The sequence below is a fragment of the Selaginella moellendorffii genome, unplaced genomic scaffold (genome assembly GCF_000143415.4).
Source record: "Selaginella moellendorffii unplaced genomic scaffold, v1.0 SELMOscaffold_43, whole genome shotgun sequence".
In the NCBI taxonomy this organism is placed as follows: Eukaryota; Viridiplantae; Streptophyta; class Lycopodiopsida; order Selaginellales; family Selaginellaceae; genus Selaginella; species Selaginella moellendorffii.
Genome location: NW_003314304.1, coordinates 214,055 through 238,340, shown reverse-complemented (window position 1 = coordinate 238,340; position 24,286 = coordinate 214,055). Strand labels below are relative to the sequence as shown.

At 42.4% G+C, this 24,286-nt stretch overlaps 7 protein-coding genes and 1 non-coding gene across 15 annotated transcripts; 4 read left to right on the top strand and 4 right to left on the bottom strand.

Annotated features, from left to right (window-relative positions):
* Window positions 1-63: 63 nt before the first annotated feature.
* LOC9647058 (DNA gyrase subunit A, chloroplastic/mitochondrial) lies at window positions 64-4,175 on the bottom strand. Its single transcript, XM_024685090.1, has 27 exons — window positions 3,982-4,175; window positions 3,849-3,918; window positions 3,723-3,788; window positions 3,555-3,656; window positions 3,454-3,498; window positions 3,303-3,401; window positions 3,168-3,254; window positions 3,038-3,108; window positions 2,880-2,988; window positions 2,759-2,821; window positions 2,647-2,712; window positions 2,497-2,585; window positions 2,386-2,434; window positions 2,249-2,335; window positions 2,108-2,201; window positions 1,985-2,055; window positions 1,833-1,922; window positions 1,644-1,769; window positions 1,434-1,591; window positions 1,297-1,378; window positions 1,078-1,242; window positions 915-1,013; window positions 752-858; window positions 584-704; window positions 472-526; window positions 323-419; window positions 64-264 (listed from the first exon to the last, which is right to left on the bottom strand). Exons 1-27 carry the CDS (start codon window positions 4,167-4,169, stop codon window positions 147-149), a joined length of 2,574 nt encoding a protein of 857 aa, XP_024540858.1. The 5' UTR covers window positions 4,170-4,175; the 3' UTR covers window positions 64-146.
* Window positions 4,176-4,556: 381 nt separating this feature from the next.
* Window positions 4,557-6,226, top strand: LOC9647057 (fatty-acid-binding protein 2). Its single transcript, XM_024685154.1, has 9 exons — window positions 4,557-4,945; window positions 5,000-5,180; window positions 5,279-5,354; window positions 5,413-5,515; window positions 5,569-5,637; window positions 5,689-5,725; window positions 5,782-5,856; window positions 5,908-6,004; window positions 6,054-6,226. Exons 1-9 carry the CDS (start codon window positions 4,605-4,607, stop codon window positions 6,146-6,148), a joined length of 1,074 nt encoding a protein of 357 aa, XP_024540922.1. The 5' UTR covers window positions 4,557-4,604; the 3' UTR covers window positions 6,149-6,226.
* Window positions 6,227-6,859: 633 nt separating this feature from the next.
* On the top strand, window positions 6,860-9,406 carry LOC112349902 (pentatricopeptide repeat-containing protein At5g27110-like). Of its 3 annotated transcripts, none has more exons than XM_024685149.1 (2): window positions 6,860-6,944; window positions 7,001-9,406. In XM_024685149.1, exons 1-2 carry the CDS (start codon window positions 6,915-6,917, stop codon window positions 9,311-9,313), a joined length of 2,343 nt encoding a protein of 780 aa, XP_024540917.1. In that variant the 5' UTR covers window positions 6,860-6,914; the 3' UTR covers window positions 9,314-9,406. The 3 variants fall into 3 exon arrangements, with proteins under 3 accessions (XP_024540917.1, XP_024540916.1, XP_024540918.1); XM_024685148.1 differs by having other exon boundaries at window positions 6,986-9,406; XM_024685150.1 differs by having other exon boundaries at window positions 6,860-7,301; window positions 7,366-9,406.
* A 2,416-nt stretch (window positions 9,407-11,822) lies between these two features.
* On the bottom strand, window positions 11,823-11,894 carry TRNAQ-UUG. Its single transcript has one exon. It is a non-coding gene; the product is annotated as a tRNA-Gln (tRNA).
* Window positions 11,895-11,935: 41 nt separating this feature from the next.
* On the top strand, window positions 11,936-17,508 carry LOC9647056 (CHD3-type chromatin-remodeling factor PICKLE). Of its 4 annotated transcripts, XM_002980017.2 has the most exons (30): window positions 11,936-11,984; window positions 12,037-12,186; window positions 12,237-12,374; window positions 12,428-12,570; window positions 12,633-12,794; window positions 12,844-13,061; window positions 13,115-13,210; window positions 13,272-13,411; window positions 13,462-13,659; window positions 13,707-13,814; window positions 13,873-13,923; window positions 13,972-14,071; window positions 14,122-14,264; window positions 14,317-14,420; window positions 14,479-14,617; window positions 14,691-14,860; window positions 14,909-14,975; window positions 15,027-15,149; window positions 15,208-15,317; window positions 15,366-15,438; window positions 15,492-15,692; window positions 15,763-15,901; window positions 15,956-16,061; window positions 16,113-16,187; window positions 16,238-16,299; window positions 16,354-16,430; window positions 16,482-16,612; window positions 16,673-17,018; window positions 17,125-17,208; window positions 17,281-17,508. In XM_002980017.2, the coding sequence occupies exons 1-30, from the start codon at window positions 11,961-11,963 to the stop codon at window positions 17,461-17,463; spliced, it is 3,861 nt and encodes a 1,286-aa protein (XP_002980063.2). In that variant the 5' UTR covers window positions 11,936-11,960; the 3' UTR covers window positions 17,464-17,508. The 4 variants fall into 4 exon arrangements, with proteins under 4 accessions (XP_002980063.2, XP_024540789.1, XP_024540790.1 ...); XM_024685021.1 differs by having other exon boundaries at window positions 15,763-16,061; XM_024685022.1 differs by lacking the exon at window positions 17,281-17,508 and having other exon boundaries at window positions 15,763-16,061; window positions 16,673-17,065.
* A 22-nt stretch (window positions 17,509-17,530) lies between these two features.
* On the top strand, window positions 17,531-18,545 carry LOC9649603. The gene is made up of 6 exons (XM_002980016.2): window positions 17,531-17,744; window positions 17,817-17,879; window positions 18,027-18,074; window positions 18,135-18,197; window positions 18,273-18,333; window positions 18,419-18,545. Exons 1-6 carry the CDS (start codon window positions 17,607-17,609, stop codon window positions 18,460-18,462), a joined length of 417 nt encoding a protein of 138 aa, XP_002980062.2. The 5' UTR covers window positions 17,531-17,606; the 3' UTR covers window positions 18,463-18,545.
* On the bottom strand, window positions 18,499-19,996 carry LOC112349862 (zinc finger protein-like 1 homolog). 2 transcript variants are annotated; one of them, XM_024685024.1, is made up of 9 exons: window positions 19,828-19,996; window positions 19,668-19,748; window positions 19,484-19,601; window positions 19,334-19,425; window positions 19,206-19,277; window positions 19,000-19,149; window positions 18,904-18,949; window positions 18,688-18,835; window positions 18,499-18,637 (listed from the first exon to the last, which is right to left on the bottom strand). In XM_024685024.1, exons 1-9 carry the CDS (start codon window positions 19,849-19,851, stop codon window positions 18,589-18,591), a joined length of 780 nt encoding a protein of 259 aa, XP_024540792.1. In that variant the 5' UTR covers window positions 19,852-19,996; the 3' UTR covers window positions 18,499-18,588. The 2 variants fall into 2 exon arrangements, with proteins under 2 accessions (XP_024540792.1, XP_024540793.1); XM_024685025.1 differs by having other exon boundaries at window positions 19,493-19,601.
* On the bottom strand, window positions 19,894-21,491 carry LOC9649602. 2 transcript variants are annotated; one of them, XM_024685027.1, is made up of 10 exons: window positions 21,217-21,491; window positions 21,013-21,160; window positions 20,897-20,949; window positions 20,788-20,824; window positions 20,659-20,730; window positions 20,526-20,603; window positions 20,331-20,466; window positions 20,196-20,272; window positions 20,077-20,141; window positions 19,894-20,016 (listed from the first exon to the last, which is right to left on the bottom strand). In XM_024685027.1, exons 1-9 carry the CDS (start codon window positions 21,279-21,281, stop codon window positions 20,085-20,087), a joined length of 723 nt encoding a protein of 240 aa, XP_024540795.1. In that variant the 5' UTR covers window positions 21,282-21,491; the 3' UTR covers window positions 19,894-20,016; window positions 20,077-20,084. The 2 variants fall into 2 exon arrangements, with proteins under 2 accessions (XP_024540795.1, XP_024540794.1); XM_024685026.1 differs by having other exon boundaries at window positions 19,894-20,021; window positions 21,217-21,459.
* Window positions 21,492-24,286: the final 2,795 nt, after the last annotated feature.

Sequence of the window (24,286 nt, the reverse complement as noted above, 5' to 3'; positions counted from 1 at the left end):
GAAACAAACGCCGCCACTCACCTCCTTGTTCATGGTATCCGCCATAGCACACGGAGGAGGAAAGAGAGAATATACCCGTCTTATAAAGTCCGTACCAAAATTTTTGCTATACAAAAGTAAGCCCTGTACGTAATGGCCGTGTTCTTCTACGATTCCTGGGATGAATCGGATGGTGGTTCGTCGTGAGCGGGAGAATCCGACGCTGCAACCACAGAGACCGATTTCACCTTGTCGTCCACATCTAGTTTCATCAGCTTGATGCCCCTGGAGAGACAACCACAGACCATCAAACAAAAGCTTGCAGGAAACGAAAGAAAAGCACCTTCCCATCCGCGACTTGATACTGATCTCGCGAACTTTGAACCGGTTGAAGATCCCTCCCTGGGTCCCGACTACGATTTCTTCGTTGCTTTCTCCATCTGCCCAAATTGTTGCCAGTTATCACGCAACAAGAATAGAAATTGTGCCCACCTGAAACTGACGTTCCCACGACAAACATGGATGCGAGCCGGTCCCCGGGAACGAACTGCGAAACAAAACACAATGATATGCTCGTTGATTTCATTTCCAACACCATGCATACCTTGCATCCGATAACCCCAACTTTGTTCAAGCCGTGCCGAGGGAAGGAAGTTATAGGGACTCGCTTCGCCATCCCGTTTTCAGAGACGAAGAGCAACCAAGGAGCTTCGCTTGCTTTGCTCCTATTGCATAAAACGTGAGTACAAAGCAAAGTCGGGCTTTAGCCTACCTCTCTTTCCATACAGATCCAGGAACAATGTCGATAGCAGCAATCTCGTCACCTTCTTTGATGCGCATGGCCCTTAGACCACGAGCTCCCCTTCGCATGGAACGAAACTAGATAGAAACGGCACACTTAGCAAGCTGCGTGGAGAGATTACTTCCGTTGGTACCTCACAAGGAGCCTGCATAGCCATCCCATTCCGAGAGCCAATGAATATCCTGTCAGATTGGGTGGCCAGTCGCACCCATTTAAGCTCGTCTCCCTCCATCTGCAAGCCAGAAGAACCTTCGTAAAAATGGAAGAAACGAAATCAATTGATCTTGACAGCGCACCAGCTGAATGGCCACAATGCCTTGGGGTCGAATGGATGAGAAAGCTGGTAGTTCCGTTCGTTTGATGTAACCTTTGGAAGTGAGCATGACCAGAAAATGGTCCTCTCGGAACTCGCTGAGTGGGAAGATAGAAGTAATTCGTTCTCCCGCCGGGATGGAGAGCACCTACGAAAGCAAGAAAAGAGAACTTTCATGCATAGCACCGCATGAACAATGAACCTGAATGATGGGAACACCAGTAGAGGTCCTTGAGCATTCAGGGACTTGGTAGGCACGAAAGGAGTATACAACTCCCCGCTCGCTACAAAACAGTCCGTTTTAGTCCACAAAGACGGCAGCAGCGTAGTAAGGTTCACCTGAATACGAGAACGTGGTCGTGATTCCTGCACATAAATGAATCCACCATGCCATCGTTGCTTTTCATCTTGGCCCCGGACTTGCCTGTTGTCCCACGCCTTTGTGCTAAAAAGGTGTCGGGCTGCATCCTCTTGATGTAACCCTTCTCGCTGAGAGTCTGGCGCAAGGAGAGAGGTTAAACAGAGAACTGCTGCTTGAAAGTGAAATACCAGGAAACTCTCGTTGTTTGGTATCACATCAATGTTATCTATTCGACCATCGCCATACTCCTCGAGCACAGTCCGACGTGGACTTCCAAACTCGTTCTTCAAAGCCAAAGCTTCTTTTTCAACCACCTAAAGGCAGATGAAGTACACGCTGAAATAGTTACGCAGCAGACTTTGAGGAGAAATCCTCACCTTTAAAACGCGCTGTTTGTTTGAGAGCAACTCACGCAAGTCGGAGGCCTGCGCAAGAAGACTATTATGTTCCTCGAGTATCTTATTTCGCTGCAAAACCAAAAAAATAAGTAAATCACCAATGTGATTGTAGCACGACGTGGTTCACTAACCTCTAAACTGGTTATACGCCGTAGCGGCATTCCTAAAAGGGCTTCGGCCTGGGCTGCAGATAGTCCGAAATCTGCAACACAGTAACAGTAATAAGGATTTGCATACTTAACTAACATGCTAACCTTTCTGCAATGCCTGCATTGCACTCGCAGAATCCTTGGCACTCTTTAACACTTTCACAACATCGTCCAGCTTGTCCAATCCTTTCAAAAAACCCTGCAAAAAAATTACGTGAGCGCCTGAAACCATGTCGCAAGCTATACCTCCAACAAGTGATCCCTTGCTTCAGCACGTGTAAGTTCGCACTGAGCTCGCCTCTGGACTACTGAACACCTAAAATCCAGAAATATCTGCCACAAAAAGCGACTCAGACTTCCGAAATACAACCGGGAAAACTTACCTCCAGCAGTCTCTTGATACTGAACACCTCCGGCTCCTTGTTAAGAATGCTGACACAACAAAGACATGTGGGATCAGTACGTTGCACAATGCACACTAGGAACATACATACCCAACTAGGTTGTAGCTAAAACGAGACTGCAGGGCTGTATGCTTGTACAGGTTATTCAGAACAACAGCTGCCACAGCGCCTCTTTTGAGCTGCATGCATATATAGAGAACAGCCAGCTCAAAGAATGTCAAGCCATTTTATCACAATTACCTCGACGACAATCCGCATTCCTGCTCGGTCACTTTCATCTCTGATGTCGCTTACACCTTCTAGCATCTGCACAGGGGAATATATAATACCGTGTGAAACGCCTGACACGCACCTTACTGTTAACGAGTTCGGCAATCTTAGCAACCAAAGTAGACTTGTTTGTACCATACGGAATCTGTAAAACAAAGGCCAAATCTAGAATCATCATCCGATTCAGGTATAGCAAATCGAACCTCAGTAATAACGATAGCTGAGCGAGAAATTTTTCCTTCCAGCTCCTCGAAATCTGCTTTGCCTCTAACTGTAATCGTTCCGCGGCCTGTTCTAAAAGCGTCCGCTATCCTGCGAGTTACTATAGCTTGTAAAGCCGAAGGAAAGAGGCCAGCTTTACCCCGATATCCCCAAAATTTGTCCTCCGGTCGGGAAATCTGGGCCAGGCAGATGTTCCATCAGTTCTTCGACCTGTAAAAATCATGATGTTGTTAATCCGTTCTCACAAACCGAATCGAAACTCTACATACAGTTGCATTAGGATTCTTTATCAAAGCGCAAAGTGCGTCCACAACTTCGGAGAGGTTGTGCGGAGGTATATTGGTAGCCATGCCAACCTGCAAGTCAAGGTAATTATTTGTCACCCTTGGAAGAACCATACTCACGGCTATTCCGGAAGCACCATTGATAAGAACGTTGGGAAGTCTGGCAGGCATGACTACCGGCTCCTTTTGTGATCCGTCGAAGTTTGGAATAAAATCGACCTGGCGTGGAGTAAGTCAGGTCACGGTAGGCCACAACATGACTCGCACTTACGGTATCCAGATCAAGGTCGGCAAGAAGCATTGCTTCTGAAAGCGGCTGAAAAGAGAAAAGAAAACTTACGTCGTACTGGCTACAGGCAAATCAAAACTTACATGAAGCCTACACTCGGTGTATCTCATTGCAGCCGCAGGGTCACCGTCCAGCGAGCCAAAGTTCCCGTGACCACTGATAAGAGGTGACCGCAGCGAAAAACTCTGCGACACGAAAAACGTTTTTCCACGTCAAACTATAAAGGAAGATGAGAAAAGTGTATAGCTTGCCTGGGCAAGGCGAACTAAGGCATCATACACGGCTGTGTCCCCATGCGGATGAAACTTTCCAAGCACCTAGTTGGAACAAACAAACAGCTTTTTAAGAACGTAGAGAAGAAACGAAGAGAGCCTTACCTCGCCAACAACACGAGCACACTTCCTATGAGGTTTCTTGGACGCTAAACCCAGCTCGTTCATAGCGTAACTATAACAAGTACACGATCAAGATCTGGGAGAAAAAAGAAAGAACAGCTCATGAAGGACTTACAGTATTCGGCGATGCACAGGCTTGAGACCATCGCGCACATCCGGAAGAGCTCTTCCAACAATAACGGACATCGCATAGGAGAGATAAGACTCGGACGCCTCCTTGTGAAGCTCCACCAAGAGTGTTCTATCGTTGTGCACAGCGACCGCAGCTCCACCATCGCCGGTAGCCGCTGCCTTTCTTTCCATCTGTGCCGACACAGCTCGTAAAGCCCCGGGCGCCCGGCGATCCGAAGCGATAAATCCAGGGCGGAAGCAGTGGGCAATTGGCCAAAGAAGCGACCATTGAGCGCCCCCAGCCTTCCTCCTGGGAATCGCATTGCTGGCGAGGAGACGAAGCGATTGCGCGCCGTGATCGCTCGGCGCTGGACGAGCGCCCCGATGCCGCTATCCATAATGAGGCGCCCGTCTGGAACGCCTCGCATTTCTCTCTTAAAATCTATCCGCTAGAACCCTAAGCCCTGAACCCTCTTGTACGGTAAAACACGTGTGCGTACGGCTGTGAATATTCTCCCAAGACGAATATGCTTCGAAATAGCGATGCATCGGTATTCTCTTCCAGCGTCCAGCGTTCTTGGAGATGAGCCCTCTAAAATAGGGTCTAGGGTTAGGGATTTCCTGGCCATGGATGCCGGCTGGTCCGCGGTGTGCGATTGGGCGGCGCGAGCAGCGATTCCTCCTCGGCCGCAGGTATTCACGCTCAATTCCATCGTAGGGACGCTCCTGGGAGGACTTTTGCTGTCGATCAAGAGCAATGGCGCCTCTTCCTCGACGCTCTCGAGTGATAGGACGCAGAGGCGGGGTAAATGCCGCCAAGTTCGCATTCCCAGCGTTGGGGAAAGCTTTTCCAGAGCTTCTTCAGTGATGTGGATGAGAATGTGGGGTGCCGAGGACAAGAAATGCAGCAGTGTTCCTCCGGTTGTTTTGATCCTTGCGGCAGCGATCTGGCCGCCTCTGATCGTTCCGTAAGTTTACCTCTTCTATTCTTTAATTCTTTCGTTGCTGGTTTTCTCTCACAGGCCACCTTGCGAAGCTGCGCTTACTCTCAAGGCTCCAGTGACAGAGATAACGATGGAGAGTGATACTGCCTCCCAGGATTGGACGAGCGATCTTACAAAGACGGTGGTGGAACCTCATAGCGGTGTTCAGTTCCCGCTCCATCTACTTGGTCTCGAAGGAAACGGCTTACAACTCTCTCAGGTTAGCATTTTGTAGGTAAGTCTGTGATTTCTTACGTCGATTGCCGTGACTTCAGTCGTCTCGAGAGAATTCCCGGCATCTTACGTTTGATCATGCAGGTGCTTGGCGGGGTTGGAGTGCGGTGCAGACAACTGATGAAGATAAAGTCGATAAATCTCTACGCGTTTGGCATGTGTAAGCTGTCTGCTTTGTTTGAAAGGTCTCGTTTTGAAATTTTTTCTCGAGTAAGCAGATGTGCATCCTGAATCACTGCGTGCGCAGCTTGGAACAAAGTATGCTGGAGTATCTCCTAGTGATCTCAAGTTTCGATCCGAGTTCTACGATGATCTTCTCAGGTGAGGGATTCACTTCACCTTTTGAAGCCTCTTTTATTGACAGATGTTTTTAGGCATGAAGTGAGCTTAACAGTGCGAATGGTGGTTCTCTACAAAGGCCTGACTGTGGATTTAGTGAGAAGGTGCGTTCGTTTTTCTTCGGGTTCCACATAACTCGCGATTTTCGTTTCTAGTGCTTTCCAAGTCTCCTTGAGAAATCGCTTAAGAAAGGTAATTTCATGTTTGCTTTCCCGTCTCATGACAAAGCTCAATAATACGTGAATCAGATCAAAGGAGCTGAAGATGACGAGGGGCTCCAGATCTTCTGTTCTTACCTCTCCGGGGATCTCAAAATCCACAAGGTAGACAGTTTCGAGACGGATGGCTCTTCTTACATTGTGTGGGTTTCACAGGGGACTGTGATTGATATTCACTGGCAACCAGGGGGAAGATTACAAGCTGTAGTTGATGGTCGTCGTGTAGGAACTATCTTCAGCGAGAACTTATGCAGTAAGACCCTTTCCATTTTGTTAAACTTGTCCATACACGTTCTTGACAGGAGCATTCTTTGATCTCTACATTGGAGATCCACCAGTTTCAAGTAGTGCAAAGCACAGCATTGGTGAAAGTTTTGCAAGAATTCTGAACAATTAGCATTTCAAATGGGCATGATCAAATTGTCAAAGCTATCATGCAAATAATTAGAAGCTAACTTAATTTTTAGAAGGTTAATAGTTTGGGCGTCTTCTATAAGTCATTATTAAGCTCATAGACCCGTCCCCAACACTAACCAAACCTCCGGCCTCATGGTGAGCAAGACATTCATTCCAGATATCAGATAAAGCTTGCCTAAAATCACTAGCAATTGCATCATGGAAAAATCCAACCTCTAAAATTACTGTAAATACACCGAATTGAGCCATATAACGGCCCGAGTTATACCCACCTCTAGCAAATTGGGTCCAGACTTGAGCACCACATCTAGTATAATGCTCTTGAGGTGTTATAACATGGAACTCATCAAAGCAGTCAATTAAAACATAAGTAGAATAGCTGTCTGGTGCTGAAGAGAGCTCAATATTTGTAACAACTAGGATCAAAGTAAGAATGCATATGTACCTCATATTGATATATACTATAACAATTCTCACACAAATATTTATAACAAAACAATAATATCACTTGTCATATTCAATAAAGACAATAGTGATTGTATAAATCCACTAGCCGCTTGTTTCTCTGCCTGGCATCTTCATATCTTTTTTGCTAAAAATTATTGCAGATAATTATTCTGAATCAACATTTTTTTCAAATATTAACAAAACAGAAATGGAATAGGGCATGGAATTCAAGAACGGAGAGAGTAATTCATGGAGTCTGGTCGCTGCTCTTAAATCTTGTAGCAGCCTCGCAGCTCGAGATGGAGCAAAAGCCCGGATGCTGGAAAGAGGTATGGCAATACACTCGCAGCTCAACAACGACCATTTCCAGTCCATTTTCGTGCAGAATGCCCTCCTTGATATGTACGTGAAGTGTGGCTCCCTGTTTGATGCCAACCGGGTGTTTTCCATGGCAAGAACACGAGACCTCGTGTCTTGGAACATTGTAATGCTTGCGTATGCTCGAAACGGAGAGGGCAATTCCTCCTTGGAGATGTTTGTGGCGATGCTCTCTGAAGGGTTTGTTCCAGATGCTCGAACTTACGTCGCAGCACTGAAAGCTTGTGCCAGTCTTGCGCTGGAGGAGGAAATTCACGATGAATCATCCAGGTTTTCCGCGAATATCAAAGTGGTGTCTCTGGAGAAAGGTATGGCTGTCCATTCTCACGCACTCAAGAGCCGGTTTTTATGTGAGAACTACGTTGTGAGCAGCTTGATCGACATGTACGCGAAGTGTGGCGACATGAGAGGTGCCGAGAACATCTTTGCAAGCGACCAGATTTGCTCCAAGCTCAACGTGGTGGCGTGGAACTCCATGATACAGGGCTATGTGGAGAATGGACAGTATGATCGAGCTCTGGAGCTGTTTGAAGCCATGAAAATCGGCTCCAAGAACAAGGAATGCTGCTCGCCAGACGCTCGATCCTTTGTCTCGGCACTCAAGGCCTGCAGTAGACGCGCTACAGAGGAGGAGTTTCTCAAGCTGGATGGATTCTCACTCAAAGTCGTGTCGCTCGAGAAAGGCATGGCTATCCATTCGCAGGCTCTACAAGCGAAGCTCAACTTGGATCCCTTCCTCCAGGCCTGTTTGATCGACATGTACGCGAGCTGTGGCCTCGTGACTGATGCTCGGCGATGCTTCGATGGGGTATCGCAGCACAGCTTAGTTTCTTGGACGGCTTTGGTGAATGGCTATGCCGAGAACGGGCAGTGTGACTTAGCCTTGGAGTTTTTCTCCTCCATGCTCTTCGAAGGCTTTCGAGCGAACTCTTACACTTACGTCGCGGCACTGAAGGCTTGCAGCGGTCTTGCGGCGAGAGAAGAAGCAACCAAAACTGAGGACGGTGCTCGACTCGTGAAGCTTGGCTCTCTGGAGAAGACGATGGCCATTCACTCTCACGCAAAGTGCTCTGGTTCTTCATGGGGTGTTTACTTGGCGAGCAGCTTGATCGATGCGTATACAAAGTGTGGCTGTATTGAGATGGCTCGCTGGATCTTCGACAGCACAAAGCTCCATAGCATTTTCCAGTGGAACTCGTTGATCAGTGGCTATGCAGAAACTCCTGGCGGCGGTAGACTGGCGCTCCAACTGTTTGAGCTCCTGATGGCCCAGTCCGAAGCGTCTTGCATCCCGGATTCGTGGACGTTCTCTGCAGCAGTCAAGGCGTGCGCGGCTCTCGCAATGGACGAAGACGCAAAGGTCTTAAAAGGTGGTGATGGTCCAGAGATCAAAGTAAGGATGAAGTCACTGGAAATGGCGATGGCTCTTCACTCTCGAGCTGCTGAGAAGCGTCATGACTGCGAGAATGCCTACTTTGCGAGCAGCCTGGTGGAGATTTACGCAAGATGTGGAAGCATGGCCGACTCACAACGAGCTTTTGATCGATGCGGAGTTCGCAGTCCAGTGCTCTGGATGGGATTAATCTCCGGCTACTGCGAAAATGAGCAGGGAGGCAAGGCCTTGGAGCTGATTGCTCAAATGAGATCCGGGGGTTGCTTGGCACGGAGCTCGTGGACGTTTCTCACGGGTCTAAAGGCTTCCAAGAACACTGGAGAGCTAAGGACAGGGAAAGCACTCCACGCGGAAGTTTGCCAGTGTGGCCTCGAGGACGATCCAGCCATCGCGACTCAGCTCGTGGATTTTTACGTCAAGTGTGGAACCATGGTAGAAGCCGAGCAGATCTTTTGCTCCATCAAGGAAACCAAAGTTTCAACTTGGACCGCGCTGATAGCAGGGTATAGCCTCCAAGGGACCTCCAAAACGGTGTTTGATCTCTTTGACAAGATGCTGGATGAGGGGTTTAAGCCGGATTCCATAACATTCCTGTCGATTCTTACTGCTTGTAGTCATGCCGGTCTCGTGGATAAGGGACGGGAGATTTTTAGCTGGATGAGCTCCTCGAAGTTTGGAATAGTTCCCAGCGTCGAGCACTATCACTGCATGGCGGACATGCTTTGTAGAGCCAACAAAGTTGGCCAGGCTGTGGAGGTGCTACAAGCAATGCCATGCAAGGCCGACGCTGTGACTTGGATCTTAGTGATGGATGCATGTAAGAAGTGGAAGAATGTGGATATAGCACAAAGAGCATTTATAGAGTTGCTCAACTTTGAGGATAATGCAGCAAATTATATCATCTTGTCAAATACATTGAATGTGTGAAATTTAGCAACAAGCTATAAATGATGTGCCAGTGTTACTTTCTACCTTTTATTGACCGAAATCTTCCATTTTATAATAAGTATATACTATTAATTGTAATCATGTTTATTACATATAAATTATCTTCTATAAATGTACTATGTTGTGCCTCAATAAAATAAAATTTAGAGATTTAGGGTTTAGAAATAGCCTGTAGGAAATGTGAGGCAGATGTAGTAAGCTTAGATTTTTTTATTGATTCTAGTGATATATTTATAAATTTATAGTTTAAAGGTTAAGCTTTTTAAGGGTTAATCTTTGCATATTTTCCTTTTTATTTTTCAAAATTTTAAATATACAATCACAAGTTAATAAATGTTAAATAAAAAACTGTTCCGATAACAGTAACTGTAAAACACTGTTATCCAACTTGTTATTGAACTGTAAAAATACCTAGAAATGTAATCCTTGAAGGACGTGATTTAAGCTTATTTATATGAAAACTTAATTTATACAGGACTTAAAACTTAATTTATACAAGTCTAAATTTGATCACTTTAAATAATGATCACTTTAATAATGATGATAAATAAATAATAAATAATGATCACTTTAAAGACTTTTCTTGTACTTCTGAACTGTATAATTGTACTATTTAATTTGATTTTTCAATAAGTGTATTTGTAAACTCAAAAACTAATGTAGGTCACTACTAAGTTGAATAATTTTCACTTTAATAGCCCAAGATTCTTATACACTTACCCTTTTATTATTTAAAATTTAATAAAGTATTTCTTAAATTGTTCTCTTTAGTTGTTGACCTTAAGTTTGACAATCAAAAAGTTAAATTTTTTCCTTGTTTCATTCATGCACATAGAGGTTGCCTTTGAACATACGTTCAACTCTTCATGCATATAAAGGTTGCCTTTGAACATACATTTAAGAGTTGGTGTAAGAAGCTATTTCTTCTTTTCTTACATAAAATTAAGATTTACACTTCCACACAAAAGGTGTTCTCAAGCTGTAACTTAGAAGTAGCCTCTATTAGAAAAGTTAGAACTTAGAGTGAAGTGCTTTTATGTGTTTCGCATTGAGGAATTTTGATTATTTAAAATCTATGTTGTTTTACTTTAGGCAACTAGGGATCAACAAAATAGAGTAGTGATCATTGTGAGATGCGATTGAGTTGTATTATGAAATCATAGACTAGTTTGTTAACAAGTTAGAGAGGGTGGTTTTGCTAACTACCTAGCATTGGATGTAGGGATTATCTATATATATATATATATATATATATATATATATATAGATTCTATCTATATAAATGAATGTATTTGTTCCCTCTCACTCTCCCTCTAGCCTTGGTTAGCATACATGCTTATCATGGGAGGGTGGTTCGGTCCTGTAAATGCTATATTGGAAGAGTATGATAAACATCCTCCATTTAGCCAAAATCACATTGCTAACAAAGTTGTTACTTGTGGGGATGTGTCAGCTTCCAACCAGTGCAGTGGTAGGTAACAAAAGTCTTACATACCTATTGGTGGTATGATGATATCCCAGAAAATCCAAATAACTATAGGGTTGATTGTTGAATAGTAATGTCAACATTATTGTAATACTTAATTCATTTCTATTGGCTAATCATCAAATGGATCTTACCAATTCTAGGTTCAATCCTAAATTTTAAGCTCATGCCACCATTCTTTATTCCACTCATACATGAGGTTTATAGAGCCTTTTATTGCCCAAGTGGCTAGTTTGTCTTGATGTTTTCATAAGGGCAATATTTCTTTTCCATAGTGGCAAAAAACCACTTTTCAACACCAAAATCAGGTATGCAACACACCATATAATGTCTGTAGCTCTTGGTTAATGAATTAGATATTGAGGTCAATATATCTAAATTAATTTATAGTGGAAGTCATTTCTCTATTAATTACTTGCATTGGATCGTCTTCTAGATCTCATTGTTAATCTCATAGACCCATCCTCAAGAGTAACAATACCTCCTGGATCAAAGTGAGCAAGACAAATATCCCAAATGTCTAATAAAGCTTGGTTAAAATCAGTACTAAGAGAAGTATGGTAAAACCCAATCTCTAAAATTATAGTAAATATACCAAATTGAGACATGTAACGACCAGAGCGAAACCCACTTCCAACAAATTGGGTCCAGACTTCATTACTACATCTATTATAATCCTGCTGTGATGTTACAGCATGGAAGTCATCAAAGCAGTGAATTAAAACTCGATTAGAATAATTATCTGTTGACAAAGAGAGCTCAAATTTTTTAACAACTATGATCAATGCAAGAATGCATGCATATCTCATAATGATAAATGCTAAAGCTGTTAAAAACAATTAGTGATTGATAAGCCAAAAATCCAAATATTATTGACTTTATATTTGTACCTTCTTGCCTCAATTACCAAAGTTGATGAATTTGTTTTAAGTGAATTTGATTAGTTTATAATTGCATAAAATTAATATATAATTCATAATCTTTTGTTATAGTTATTTAATTAGGTCCCACCGAGATTCGAACTCGGGCTCTTGGATTCAAAGTCCAATGTCGTAACCACTAGACTATGGGACCAATTTTCAAGGGTGTGAAATGCATCAGGGTTCTTCCTTATTTGTGTTCGTGTAGGTTATTTCCGCCATGGCGAAAGAGAGCGAAGAGCAGGTATGCTTAGAGGAAATAGAGAGCATTCGTCAATCCGGGCCTGCATTTCCAGGACTCGAGCACAATGGCGGGGCGGCTGAGGACGAGATCGAGAAAGAAGCCATCCTATCGAGAGCAAGAGGCAGCTGACAGCGACGAAATTGACGATGACGATGCCGCCGGGAATGCAGCCAATGCTGCAGACGCCGGAGGAGCCAAGCAAGTAAGATGCGCCAAACTTTCGAGACTTAATTGCTTGTGTTATTCTTCCAGAGTGACGATCATTGTAGCGTTTGTTCTCTTGGAGGAAAGCTCCTTTGCTGCGATACTTGCACAGCGGTCTATCACCTCGAATGCTTGGATCCACCGATGAAGTCTGTTCCAAAGGGAGATTGGAGCTGCCTCAAATGCGTAAGCCAACTTTGGTGTTGGTTTTCTTTTCTTGACTGTGTTTTCTCGTCTAGAGAGAGCCTCTTGCGGACTTGGAAAAAATCTTGGATTGCCAAATACGGCCACCAGAGCCATCAGAGGATGCTGGAGTCGCCGAAGAATCCACCAAGCATTACTTGGTCAAGTGGAAATCCAAGTCTTACATGCATTGCTCCTGGTATGTATGTCGTTTTTTCTTTCTTTCTTTGTGTCATTTGTTTTCTCCTCTTTATCTTCAAGGGTGACACAGGCCGCTCTAGACAAAGCAATAAAGTCTTATCCAGGAATACGGCTCAGGTTGATGAATTTTAATCGGCAATCAGAATTGAAACTAGAAGATGAGGAAGAAAAGGTTCCTGTCAAACCGGAATGGACTACGGTGGATAGAATCATCGACTATAGGTATAAAAAGGTTTTTTTTCTCTACTGATCTGGAATGTGGATGATTTAGGAAGCGTTCTGGTAAAGATGAATTTCTGGTGAAATGGAAAGAGCTTGGGTACGAAGAATGTACTTGGGAGACCGAGGATGACATTGTCGCGTTTCAGGCTGAAATAAAAAGATACAAAGCGGCCTCGACTAATGAAGAATACCAGGATGTTGATCATGATAAAAGGCGTCAGAAAGCTTTTACTCCTTATGACAAAACACCAGAATTCGTGGTCGGAGGTACGTAAGTTGCGAGGTTTTCTCTTGATTTGAACTTTGGCGTTTGTCTCCAGGTGTCTTACATCCTTATCAGTTGGAAGGGCTCAACTTCTTGCGATATGCCTGGCAGCAGGGAAAGCCTGTTATTTTGGCGGATGAAATGGGCTTAGGTACTACTTTTTTTCTCAGTTTTTTTTTTTTTTATGAAAGATGTAATGCTTTTTTATTCAGGCAAAACGATACAGACGATTTCTTTTCTAACATCATTGTTGCACGAGGGTGTTTCATTACCACATTTGATTGTGGCACCACTCTCAACGCTGCGAAACTGGGAGCGTGAGTTTTCAATTTGGGCACCACAAATGAGTATTGTAAGTTTTCAAGAAAACTCTCGGTATTCTTGCTTAACCTTCTTAACCAGGTCACGTATATAGGATCTGCCCAAGCACGAGAAATCATTAGACAGAAGGAATTTTTTCTTCCGAAGGAGAGAAAACCTGAAAAAGGAAAGAAGAATGCTAGCAGGCAACGGCGGGTAAAGTTTAACGTGCTTCTGACATCTTACGAAATGGTGAACACTGACAGTGCGGTCTTGAAACCTATAAAGTGGGAGTGTCTTGTAAGTTTCTTTTTGTCTTCGGTCAAAACTTGACGTGCATATTGCAGATTGTTGATGAAGGACATCGACTTAAAAACAAGGACTCCAAACTTTTTCAGACGTTACACAACTATTCTACTTACAGCCGTGTGTTACTGACTGGAACTCCCTTACAGGTATATATAGATGTCTCAACTTTTATATCTACATCAACACTTTCTTGTTGATTTGCAGAACAATTTAGACGAACTTTTTACATTGATGTATTTTCTGGATTCTAGCAAGGTTTGTGAGAACTGTCATTCATGTGCGTATTATATCTATCCATTGCAGTTTTCTAGCCTAGAAGAATTTCAACTCGAATTTAAAGATATCAACCATGAAGAGCAAGTCCAGCGGCTGCATACCATGTTATCATCACATTTACTAAGAAGTGTGTTTAATTCGGAAGTGGTCATACTCTTACTGTAATTCTTGCTGCAGGGGTTAAAAAGGATGTGCTGAAGGAGCTTCCTCCAAAAAAAGAGCTAATTGTTCGTGTGGAGCTCAGCGCCATACAAAAAGACTACTATCGGGCGGTGCTTACTCGCAACTATGAAGTTTTATCACGGCATAGTGGTGTACAAGTAAGGTTGGAAGAACATATATTGTATTCTTCTTACAAGTGCAATGGTGCAGGTGTCACTAAACAACTTGGTCATGGAGCTTCGGAAGATTTGTGCGCATCCATTTCTCTTAGATGGAGTCGAAGAAGAAACGGAAGATGAAGACGCAGTTCAAAAGTAAGCTTCACTCTGTTGAGGTCTACGATTTTCCTGATGTTTCTTTCTTTCATTTTAGAACGCTAGTTGAGGCGTCTGGCAAACTGCTGCTTCTAGATAAAATGACTACAAAGCTAAAAGCCGAAGGACACAGAGTATTGATTTATTCTCAGTTTCAGAGAGTTCTTGATATATTGGAGGATTGGCTTGCTTACAAGGTTACTTTACTTCCTCTTCCTCTTGTTCTTCTTCTTTTTTTCTCTGTTTTTAAAATTGTTTATTGTTTTGTAGAACTGGAATTATGAAAGGATCGATGGGAAAGTCTCTGGTGCCGATCGGCAAAGTCGAATTGATAGATTCAATGCGCCAGGCTCCAAAATATTTTGCTTTCTTCTTTCCACGCGAGCTGGAGGATTGGGCATTAACCTGGCTACTGCCGACACCGTGGTGATATATGACAGGTGCAATAGGATTTGAAGCAGATAAAAAGGACTAAATGTTTTTGGCAGTGACTGGAATCCTCATGCTGACATGCAGGCTATGGCTCGGGCACATCGTATGGGACAGACCAGCAAGGTTGGTGTTACCACTCATTGTGGCTCTCAATGTTTCCTTCGAAGCTTGCAGGTGATGATTTATAGGCTTATTACGAGAGGGACCATTGAGGAAAGGATGATGCAATTGTCAAAGAAGAAGATGGTGCTTGAGCATCTTGTGGTTGGACGCATGAAGACTCAAATTCTTAATCAGGTGAGCCACGAGAAAAAATATATATGTATATATATCATGACACTCGAAAGCTTTTTAGGAGGAGTTAGATGACATTTTAAGATATGGTGCGAAGGAGCTGTTTGCGGACGAAACAGCAGAGGAGGCAAAACTGCGGCAAATTCACTACGATGATTCTGCTATTGACAGGTTGAGATTGTCATTGTTATTGTTTCTTATTATAAATATTTGTAGCAGATTGTTGGACCGGTCACTTTTAGAGGAAACCGAAGAGCTTGACGAGGATAACAGCTTTTTCAAAGCTTTCAAGGTTTGGCTCCGTTACTCTTGCTAACAGATTATCTGATACGCATCTTTCTGTAGGTGGCAAACTTTGAATACGTAAATCAAGGGGATGCGCAGGCAGCGGAAGCCATTGAGCAAGAAAAGGAGGCAGAAGCGGATTTAGAATCTCAAACCATGGATCCTTCCGCAAGGACTACATACTGGGAAAATCTTTTGAAGAACAAATACGAAGCTCGAGCTCGGGAGGAACTGGGAAAGGGGAAACGAAGCCGCAAGCAGGTCTTTGCCGATTCTTTTTTTGTCCTAGATGTTTTTCTCGTCGAAAGTATTATGAACTATCTTACTGCAGGTTAACCATTTTCCTGCGGAGGACGACTTGGCTGGAATGTCCGATACTAGCTCCGAAGAAGAAGACGATAATAAGCCAGAAGCTGAGGTTAGCAAAGATGCCGCTAAAAGAACCCCTGGCTCAAGGAAAAAACCACGCGGTATGCACTTAGACAGAAAAGATTTTGATTTCATAAGCTGTTTGTGTCCGTCAGTGGAAGCTACAGGGCCGCCTCCTCTTATGGAGGGAGAAGGAAAATCGATTCTCATCCTCGGTTTTAACCGGAAGCAGCGAGCTATGTTTGTGCAAGTGTTGATGAGGTTGTCACACGTTTCTTAGACGGCTCGTTTCTTACTTACAATGCATTCCAGGTTCGGATTCGGCGATTTTAGCTGGTCAGAGTTTGCCTCCTGTTTCAAGCATAAAACTGTTGATGAGATCAAAGAGTACGTTGCGTTTCTTATATTGCAATCCTCACCTCTTTTGCTGTGTGTAGATATGCTGCACTATTCTTGATGCATGTAACGGAAGAGCAGACAGACATTCCAACTTTCTCAGGTAAAAGTTTGTGCGGCCATTTCCTTTTGCTTTTCTGAGTTTTACGGCTCTCAGACGGCATTCCGAAAGAAGGCTTGCGCATACAGGACGTGTTTGTGAGGCTCGCGATTCTTCATCTCATCTGGGAAAAGGTACCCATGGAAAATGCTGCCTATCTTGTCGACTTACAAGGTCCTTAACAGGTGAAAAATCTGAACGAGAATCCTTCCACGTCGCTATTCCCCAGCGTCGCTTACAATAAATACGCGGCCCTGAAAGAGACCAAAGTTTGGAAAGAAGAGCAAGACCGCAAGCTACTGAAAGGCATTGTCAAGTATGTATCACCTTGTCGCTTTCACATATGAGCTCAACTCAAGACTGGACTGTCCTCTAGGCATGGATATGGAAGGTGGCAGGCAATTTGCGAAGATGAAGAGTATGGACTGCAACCAGTGCTGTTCCAGGAACTCTTTTCGTCCATTCCGAACTCAAACTCCAGCGCGCCAGCAACGACGGACTTAAACCAGGACGCAGGCGCGGAGGCAATACCTCTTCATCCAGAAAACAAGAATCTCACAGGCGACAAGCAAGAGGATGCGGCCAAGCCCAGCGATCCACACTCTGACGAGCACAGGGACGCCATGGACGCTCAGTTGCAGAGGAAGACGATGGAGTTTTTCCGGAAGAGGATCTTGGTACTGGAGAAGGTGCTGAATGCTGAATACCACGACGAGCTCCTGGTAAATGTGTGAAGTTTTGTAGCGAGTATTCTCTAGAGATATGGAAGGTGAAGTGCTTGCTGTTCTTCCATCTTGTCAACTCACCAGTTTCTGTGTGATTTGCCAGGACCAAGAGCAAGGAGCGGCGGAGGGAGACCAGGAGGGCCTGGAAGACGAGACCAAGCTCTACATCTCTCAGGTCTACTCCGAGGTAAACTTCTCATCGTTTCTCGATTCTTTTGCCTCGAAACTCAACTTGTTCCATCGATCGGTGCGCTCGCAGATGACGCTCCTGGTAGCGGACAGTGAAATCGATGCAGTCCAAGCGTACGCCGGGAACAAATCCGCTGGATCTCGCTTGCGGCGAAGCATTAGGCAGCTCGAGGGCCTTTGCATGGAGCTCGAGACTGCGCTCTACCAGAGATGCGCCACTGGAAGCGATGAGAATGATCCATCGCCCAGCTAGAAAGCTTTTTCAAAGTAAACAGCATATTCTACTACTGGCCAGGGATATTCTTGGGGCATTTGCAGCGTCACGGTAGGTCGATTGGCAGTATCGCGTGGAGCGCCGCAGCGTTGTCGCCCGGTCCGATCGGTTGGAATCGCGAAATGGATGCCAAGAGCAGCAATCCCGGCGACGAGGAGGAGCAGCGCCAGCGCCAGCGGCCATCGCCGGGAGAGGATGAAGACGCGGCAGCTGTGAGCCACGCGGCCGAGGAGCAGCGAATGCCATCGCCGGAAGAGGAGGTCTCTTTGATTGTTTGATTCTAATCGTCCTTGTCCGGGAATTGAGAGATCTCTTTGGATTTGTTGCTATAGGAAGCCGCAGTGAAGAGGAAATATGGCGGATTGAGACCAAAGAAACCACCCCTCATTTCCAAGGTGAGTTCCATGGTTTGTTTCTCCACCTAGAGGATTTCTTGCTAGAAAACTAGAAGATCTTTAGCTAGAAAGCTTGAAGCAAGGAAGAAAACGAAGAAGAGAATTTCCTTCTCCTTCTCTTCTAAAATGCCGCCCATTTCTCTACAGGATCACGAGCGAGCGTTCTTCGATTCCGCGGACTGGGCTCTTGGAAAGGTGCGGTGCAGTCATGCTTTTCTTTTTCTTTTTTCTCTTTCTTAATCGCGAGTTTAACAGCAAGGTGGACCGGTCGGTCAGAAGCCAAAGAGTTTGATCGAATCCCTTCGTCCAAAACTGCAGGTAAATTTCTTGCATTCGTCCCGGGAATGTTGCTCGTGCTTACAGTGCCTCTGTTTTTTTTTTTTTTTTCCTCAGCCTACTCCCCACCAGCCTCTCCCTTCCAGAAAAGCTGCCTATGGTGCTTCGGATGGAGAAGGTAAATCCGATCTTTTCTTTTCTTTTCCCAGGAAATTGCCAACTAGCAGTCATGTTTCTAGACTTCTGACTTGTCGATCTTCCAGGTGGTGAGAATGGAGCAGCGGATCCAGCCGAGAACAACATTTGAGAAGGTTTTCTTAGCTGCTAACTGTTACATTTTCCATGTTCTAATGATTTTGAGTGACTTTTCTTTCTAAGAAGAGAATCGTCTACACAAGCTCGGTGTGTCTAGCATCAGTTTGTTTCTATCCTTTCATCGCTGGATTCTTTGATATAACAAGACCACTGTTGCTATACAGGACCTGTAAAGATTCTAATGAGCATTCCATAACAAGGCGGTCCAGTTCCTTACATGATTGCGACAAACAGGAGAATCTTGCTGGTACTGGCCTTGGAAGCTCGACGACAGTCCTCGGCAGTGGTCAAAGGCAGTGTTGTTGCTGCTCGAGAAGAGGCCCAGAGAGGAAGCAGGTGCCTCGCCACTTGTCTGTGCATTGGACCTACACACCCGGCTCCAGAGATTGTGACAAGTGAAATGGACGTGGAAAAGCGTACAAAGTTTCGTTACCTCGGCGGCGATACTTCCACTCGTTCTCGTCGCGTACAGAGCTCGGCTGGCATGAAAACTTGAAGAACACAGGGAAACGAACAGGAAAAAACTTACCGGGTGCTCGAATTCCTGGCTGGTTCTCATGTCGACAACGCTGGACGAGAGCTTTGGTGCTTCGCTGAGGAGCACTGTTTCCGAAGAGCTGGTTTCCGGGGAAAGATCACGAGTTTCTTTGGGAAAGCTTTCAGTACCATCGCCACTAGTCTGACAGGAAACCAACATCGACAGATACGACTACAGGAAGGGAAAGAGGAACGCACCTGAGAGATTGCCTGCTTTAGAACGAGAGGGAGGCCAGTGCCAAGATCTCTGAAGTTCTTCGGAGGCCATACCTTTCAGAAAAGAGGTACGTTTTATTTCGAAGATCTGTGACTAACTTTCGGCGTACCACAGATGAACAGGACGGGCACGCATGCGGCGAAGAACCATGCAAGTCGCCACTCGTCAAGAGCGTTTTCAGGCAAGCTCCGTGCAGCAGATCTGCGAAAGAAGAAGAGCATCAGAGCGATACGATCGTAGAAAAAAGGAGAAGTTTTACGCAAGCAACCGAGACGAATCACGTCTCCCTCGGCACCGAGTAGCGATTGCTGGCAGAGACTACACTGAGGAGGCCAATCGTAATCTCCATCCACAACCCATTCCGCGTAAGTTCGGACCTTCGACGAGAAAAAAAAAATTGTTTTGTTACTCGTTCTTGCGAAGAAAAAAAGCTAGAAACTTACAACGCATAGCTGATGTTGCTGGAAGCAAATGCATTGAGAGCACACTGGAACTTTGTGGACGAAACAATAGAGCCTGGTCGACTGAAACGAACCAAAGCGATCAAATCGATCATAAATCTTAGCTACAAAGAATCAAAAGAGAGAAGGATCAAAAGCTTACCGCTCGGCATTTGCAAACAACCATCCGGAATTTTCTGGAGCTGCTGGAAACTCTTCAGATCGGATCTGACGAAAACGCGAGCTTCGCCACGCGAGAAATTTACATCCGCGCCCTATTTCATTCCTACGACTACGTGGAGGCATTGCAGCCGCGAGATGAGCTCGAATGGATGGACTGGATGTGACATTACTGGACTGAAAAACAATGTTAGAGCAGAGAGAAAGCTCAAGTTTATGGTATGTGTATTACCTCAAGTTTTACAGCTCAAGGCTAAGCAGCAAGATGTGATCATCGGGATTTCGCGCTTGTACAAGCTAGAAAGTTTGTAGTTTGGGAAAAAAAAGTGAAAAACTAGAACCAATATTTACCTGAAATCCTTGGCGATGATAGACCAGCCTTGCAGCTTTGTTACCAGAATCGACATGAACATACACTCTTTTCAATCCTGAAAGATGAACGAGAAGAAGAATTATGAGTAAGCAAGAGGAAAGAAAGGATCCAACCCCAAAACTTGGCTACTTGCACAGAGGATTCAAGCAAACTGGAGGCAACTCCTCTTCTCCGATGGCTTCTCGACACGCATACGTTTGCAATGTAGCCATAAGGCTGGGTTTGAATGCCAAGAGTCCTCGAGTCATCCTGGGAACAAACAAGGAATCACACACATAGGAGAAAGAACAAACGCAAAGAAAGCCCACTCCTGGCAAAGCTTGACGCAAGCTTAAGTCCGTTGTTCCAATGACCCGATTGAGCAGGGATGATCCATCGTTAAGAACCTGGCATGAGAGGATGCTTACATACAAGCTAAGAGAAAAGAGCTCTAGAGTTTACCGCTAACAAGCAGGTGCATCGTAAGCAATTACCATATCTTCCAGCGCAGCGTCGCTTCAAAGTTATGAACTCCTGCCACATTTCAGGGAGCCAAAAGCTTCAAGAAACAATGGCTATAAACTATATCACCTGTTCGGAGAATTTCTTTTTGTAGCTTTGGACGAAGCTGCCACAGCGGAAAAAAAAAAAAGCAAAGAGAACATTTGGTGTTTTTTCTTTCTTTTGAAATGTAGTGTACCGATCAGAGCCTTGATCTTCAAAGTAGCATTCAGAACGCAGCCAGGAAGCTGTCTGGAAAAGTTTAAAACAAAGAAGGAAAAAACTTAGATATAGTTTGCCCCGAGAAACACTTACCCAGAAATCTTCATCGGACTGTGCTTCACGGACAAGATAGAAATTTGGCTGCTGATTGAAAGAATCTCTACACCCAGTGAGAAGTCTGGCATTGGCAGGAGTATCAATGGAGGATCTGGAAACACTATCCCTCCTTTGGCAGCATAGCCTGTAAATCAACTTTGGGCTCTTATAGTCTGTGAGGAACAAAATGCCATTCTCTACCTCGTAGAAGCTCCACCAAGTGCCGGAGAATTTGGAAAATGCGGCAAAGGCAATGTCCCCGCCATGCCCAAAGCACCTAGAATTCTCGAGAATATCCTCTGTTTTGTCGATTGGCCACTCTCTCTATATACTCTTGCTTGTTCCTTGGTGCTCCATTCTCGGTCTTATATATCCGTTCTCTTGGCTATACCCAACACTCCCCCTCAGCCAAGACAGCCATAGCCCAGAACAAAAGAGTGTAAAACATGTTTTGGCAGCCCATTGTTCATCCATCCGTTTTTCCCCTCCGCCAAGTGTTTTCTTCATTCCAGGCATGCTTCGAGGTGTGCACAGTGAAGATCTGCAATCATCTAATCATCTCCAGTGTTTCTCTCTGGAAACGTTTGAGAACGCGACATCTCGGAGTGGAGCTCTTCCTGGACAAGAAGGAAAAAAAAACATGCTCTTCTTCCTGGACAAGACTTCAGAAATCTTCATCGCAAGAAAGAAAAATTGGTTGTTACTTCAAACAATCTCTACACTGAGAAGTTTGCCACTCTAATCTATATATATCAACCTTGGGGATCTTATATATGTGAGAAGTAAAATTAAAAAAATTGAAAGCTCCATCCAAGTCATGGTTTTCATATACACTGAGATCAGTCTTTGGCTAATATCACAAACACTGAGATTATTACTGACCTCATATATAAGCAATTTTTCTTGTGTGAAAAAGTTTATCTTCATTCTAGCAATGATAATATTTTAAAAACTAAATTAAATTTAACTCTTTATATGAGGTCATATAATACTATATATTAATATTAGTATAGTGGAATTTTGATAGTTTTCATATTGATTTCAATCCAGACTACTAATTTCTATATATAAACTAAAGTTTTTGGGCTAATTGATATATACATTTCTACATTTCATTTCTATATTTTATATACTCACATTGGTGAAAGAGAGTGGTAATTTTAATTGTCCTTAGAAAAGTGTTTACATTTGGGCCTTTAGTTTAAATCTAACTTTTGCATTATCTAAATCTTATTTTTCTTGAAACCTATTTAATTTCTTCTCTTATGTTTTTTTTTCTTTTTTATTCATTTTCATGGTAAAGCAATAGCCTTCTCCTTTTTTGACTCTAGAGTAGCAATTAATGTAATTATTCAATATTATGTGGGTGTAATTGAACAATCAGACTCAATTAATAGTGGCATTTATGATGCAAAGTACAATTCCTCCTACTTTTATTACCAATTCTCACATCTAGCCAAAGTTTTTCTATAGGGATCTTAAAGATGATATGTAACATTACTTTAATCACTTTATGATGATGACCACTTACCATTCTTAGGATGATAATTAGTGTTTGCTTGAGTTTCCCACATGTCTTCAAGGGATGGCATTACAATGGTACAATGTTTTAAGTACAACCATTCATGTGGGTTAGAGCATTCTCATAGATATCTTCAATTATGCATCTAGACATATTGACAATTATGATGATACTTTTCAATAATTATATTATCTTCATCAAAAGCCATATAAGTTAATAATGCAGTTTAGTGTTTGCTTCTTAAGCCTTTTGTTTCATGCAAATCTAAATATGTTATGTTTTTTAGATTAGTAGCCTTTATTTCCTAGGTGAAGACCTTGGCATTAACATCATCTTGTTAGTGTTGCTGCAATGAAATATCTAGACACTAAGATGCTTTTAGGAAATGAGGAATCATATGAGTAGTGAAGAGTTCTTGTGCAAATGTTTCTTATGTTATCAAATGATTAGTAAAACTTAGCATAAATAAAATGCAAGAAAAAAATTATTATTTTGTTATGATATTCTATGTATTTTTAATTTACATAATGTTTTATTTTGTAAATCTAAAAGTAATTTTAATTTTACAAAAAAATTTGAAATAAATATTTTAGACAAGGCACATCACTCACTTTTGCTTTTATTTATCAAGCCTTGTTGCTAAAGAAGGACTCATTAAAATTTATTTTTTATAATGAAACCTTATATTTAATGTTATTTAAATTAATTAGTCATATATATAAGATTTATTTATTGACTATAGTGTAAAAATTTAAAGGTATTTAAATTTGTAAAGATATTTTCTTGTATCAATATTTTAATATTTTTTTGAAAATGTTTTAAATAGTGTAATAAATATTTAAAAAGATAAGACCGTCATCTAATTTTATTTTTTCTTAAATATATTTAAAAGATTTTTAAAACCCAACTGAGTGTTAAAATAATAGTATAAAAAATTTTATTTATAAGGACTTTGTTCTAGCAATATTATATAGATAAAAAACTCACTATCGTGAGCAAAAAATATCAGAGCAAATAAATCTTTAGATTTCAACTCTTCAAATAATTTTTCAAATCTTTTCCCATATATCATTTTCATTGTCTCTCCACTTTGAAAAGGGGCACTATTTTCATTCTCCCAGTACCCTCAAAAACAACTTAATTTACACAGAAAAATTTCAATCACTTTTTAAGTAGTTTAGAAATTCTTTAAGTAATTTAAAACTCTCTCAATTAGATTCCACTTACTCTCAAATATTATTAAATAAATATTAAAATTTTGAGTGACCTTTCATTAAAATACTCAATGTATAAAGAAAAAATTTGAAAATAAATGGCTACTTTCAAAACTTTTATTAGGTTGAAGGGTAATAAATAACTGAATTTAATGATAACTTTTATGTGTTTAATAGTAGTATCAATGTGTTGTTCTACATTATAATTAGTAGATTTTGGATAGAATAAATTTAATATATATTTTATCAAATAATACGATTTTATCATAATACTTTTAAAAAATTATTTATATTTTTATCATAAATTAATCCACTATAAAATGTAATAAACTGACATATATATTATTTTGATATTTTCTATTTTTCTTTAAAATTTTGATTTTTTTTAAACCTTGCAATATGATATGAATATTTAATCTCAGCCTTTCGAAAAAAAATGAATGAAGTCCCCCTTCAAAGTTTAGACATACTTGCAATAATTACATATAATGTAAACCTAAAGGAAATATTTCAAAATAAAAAAATAAAAGATACT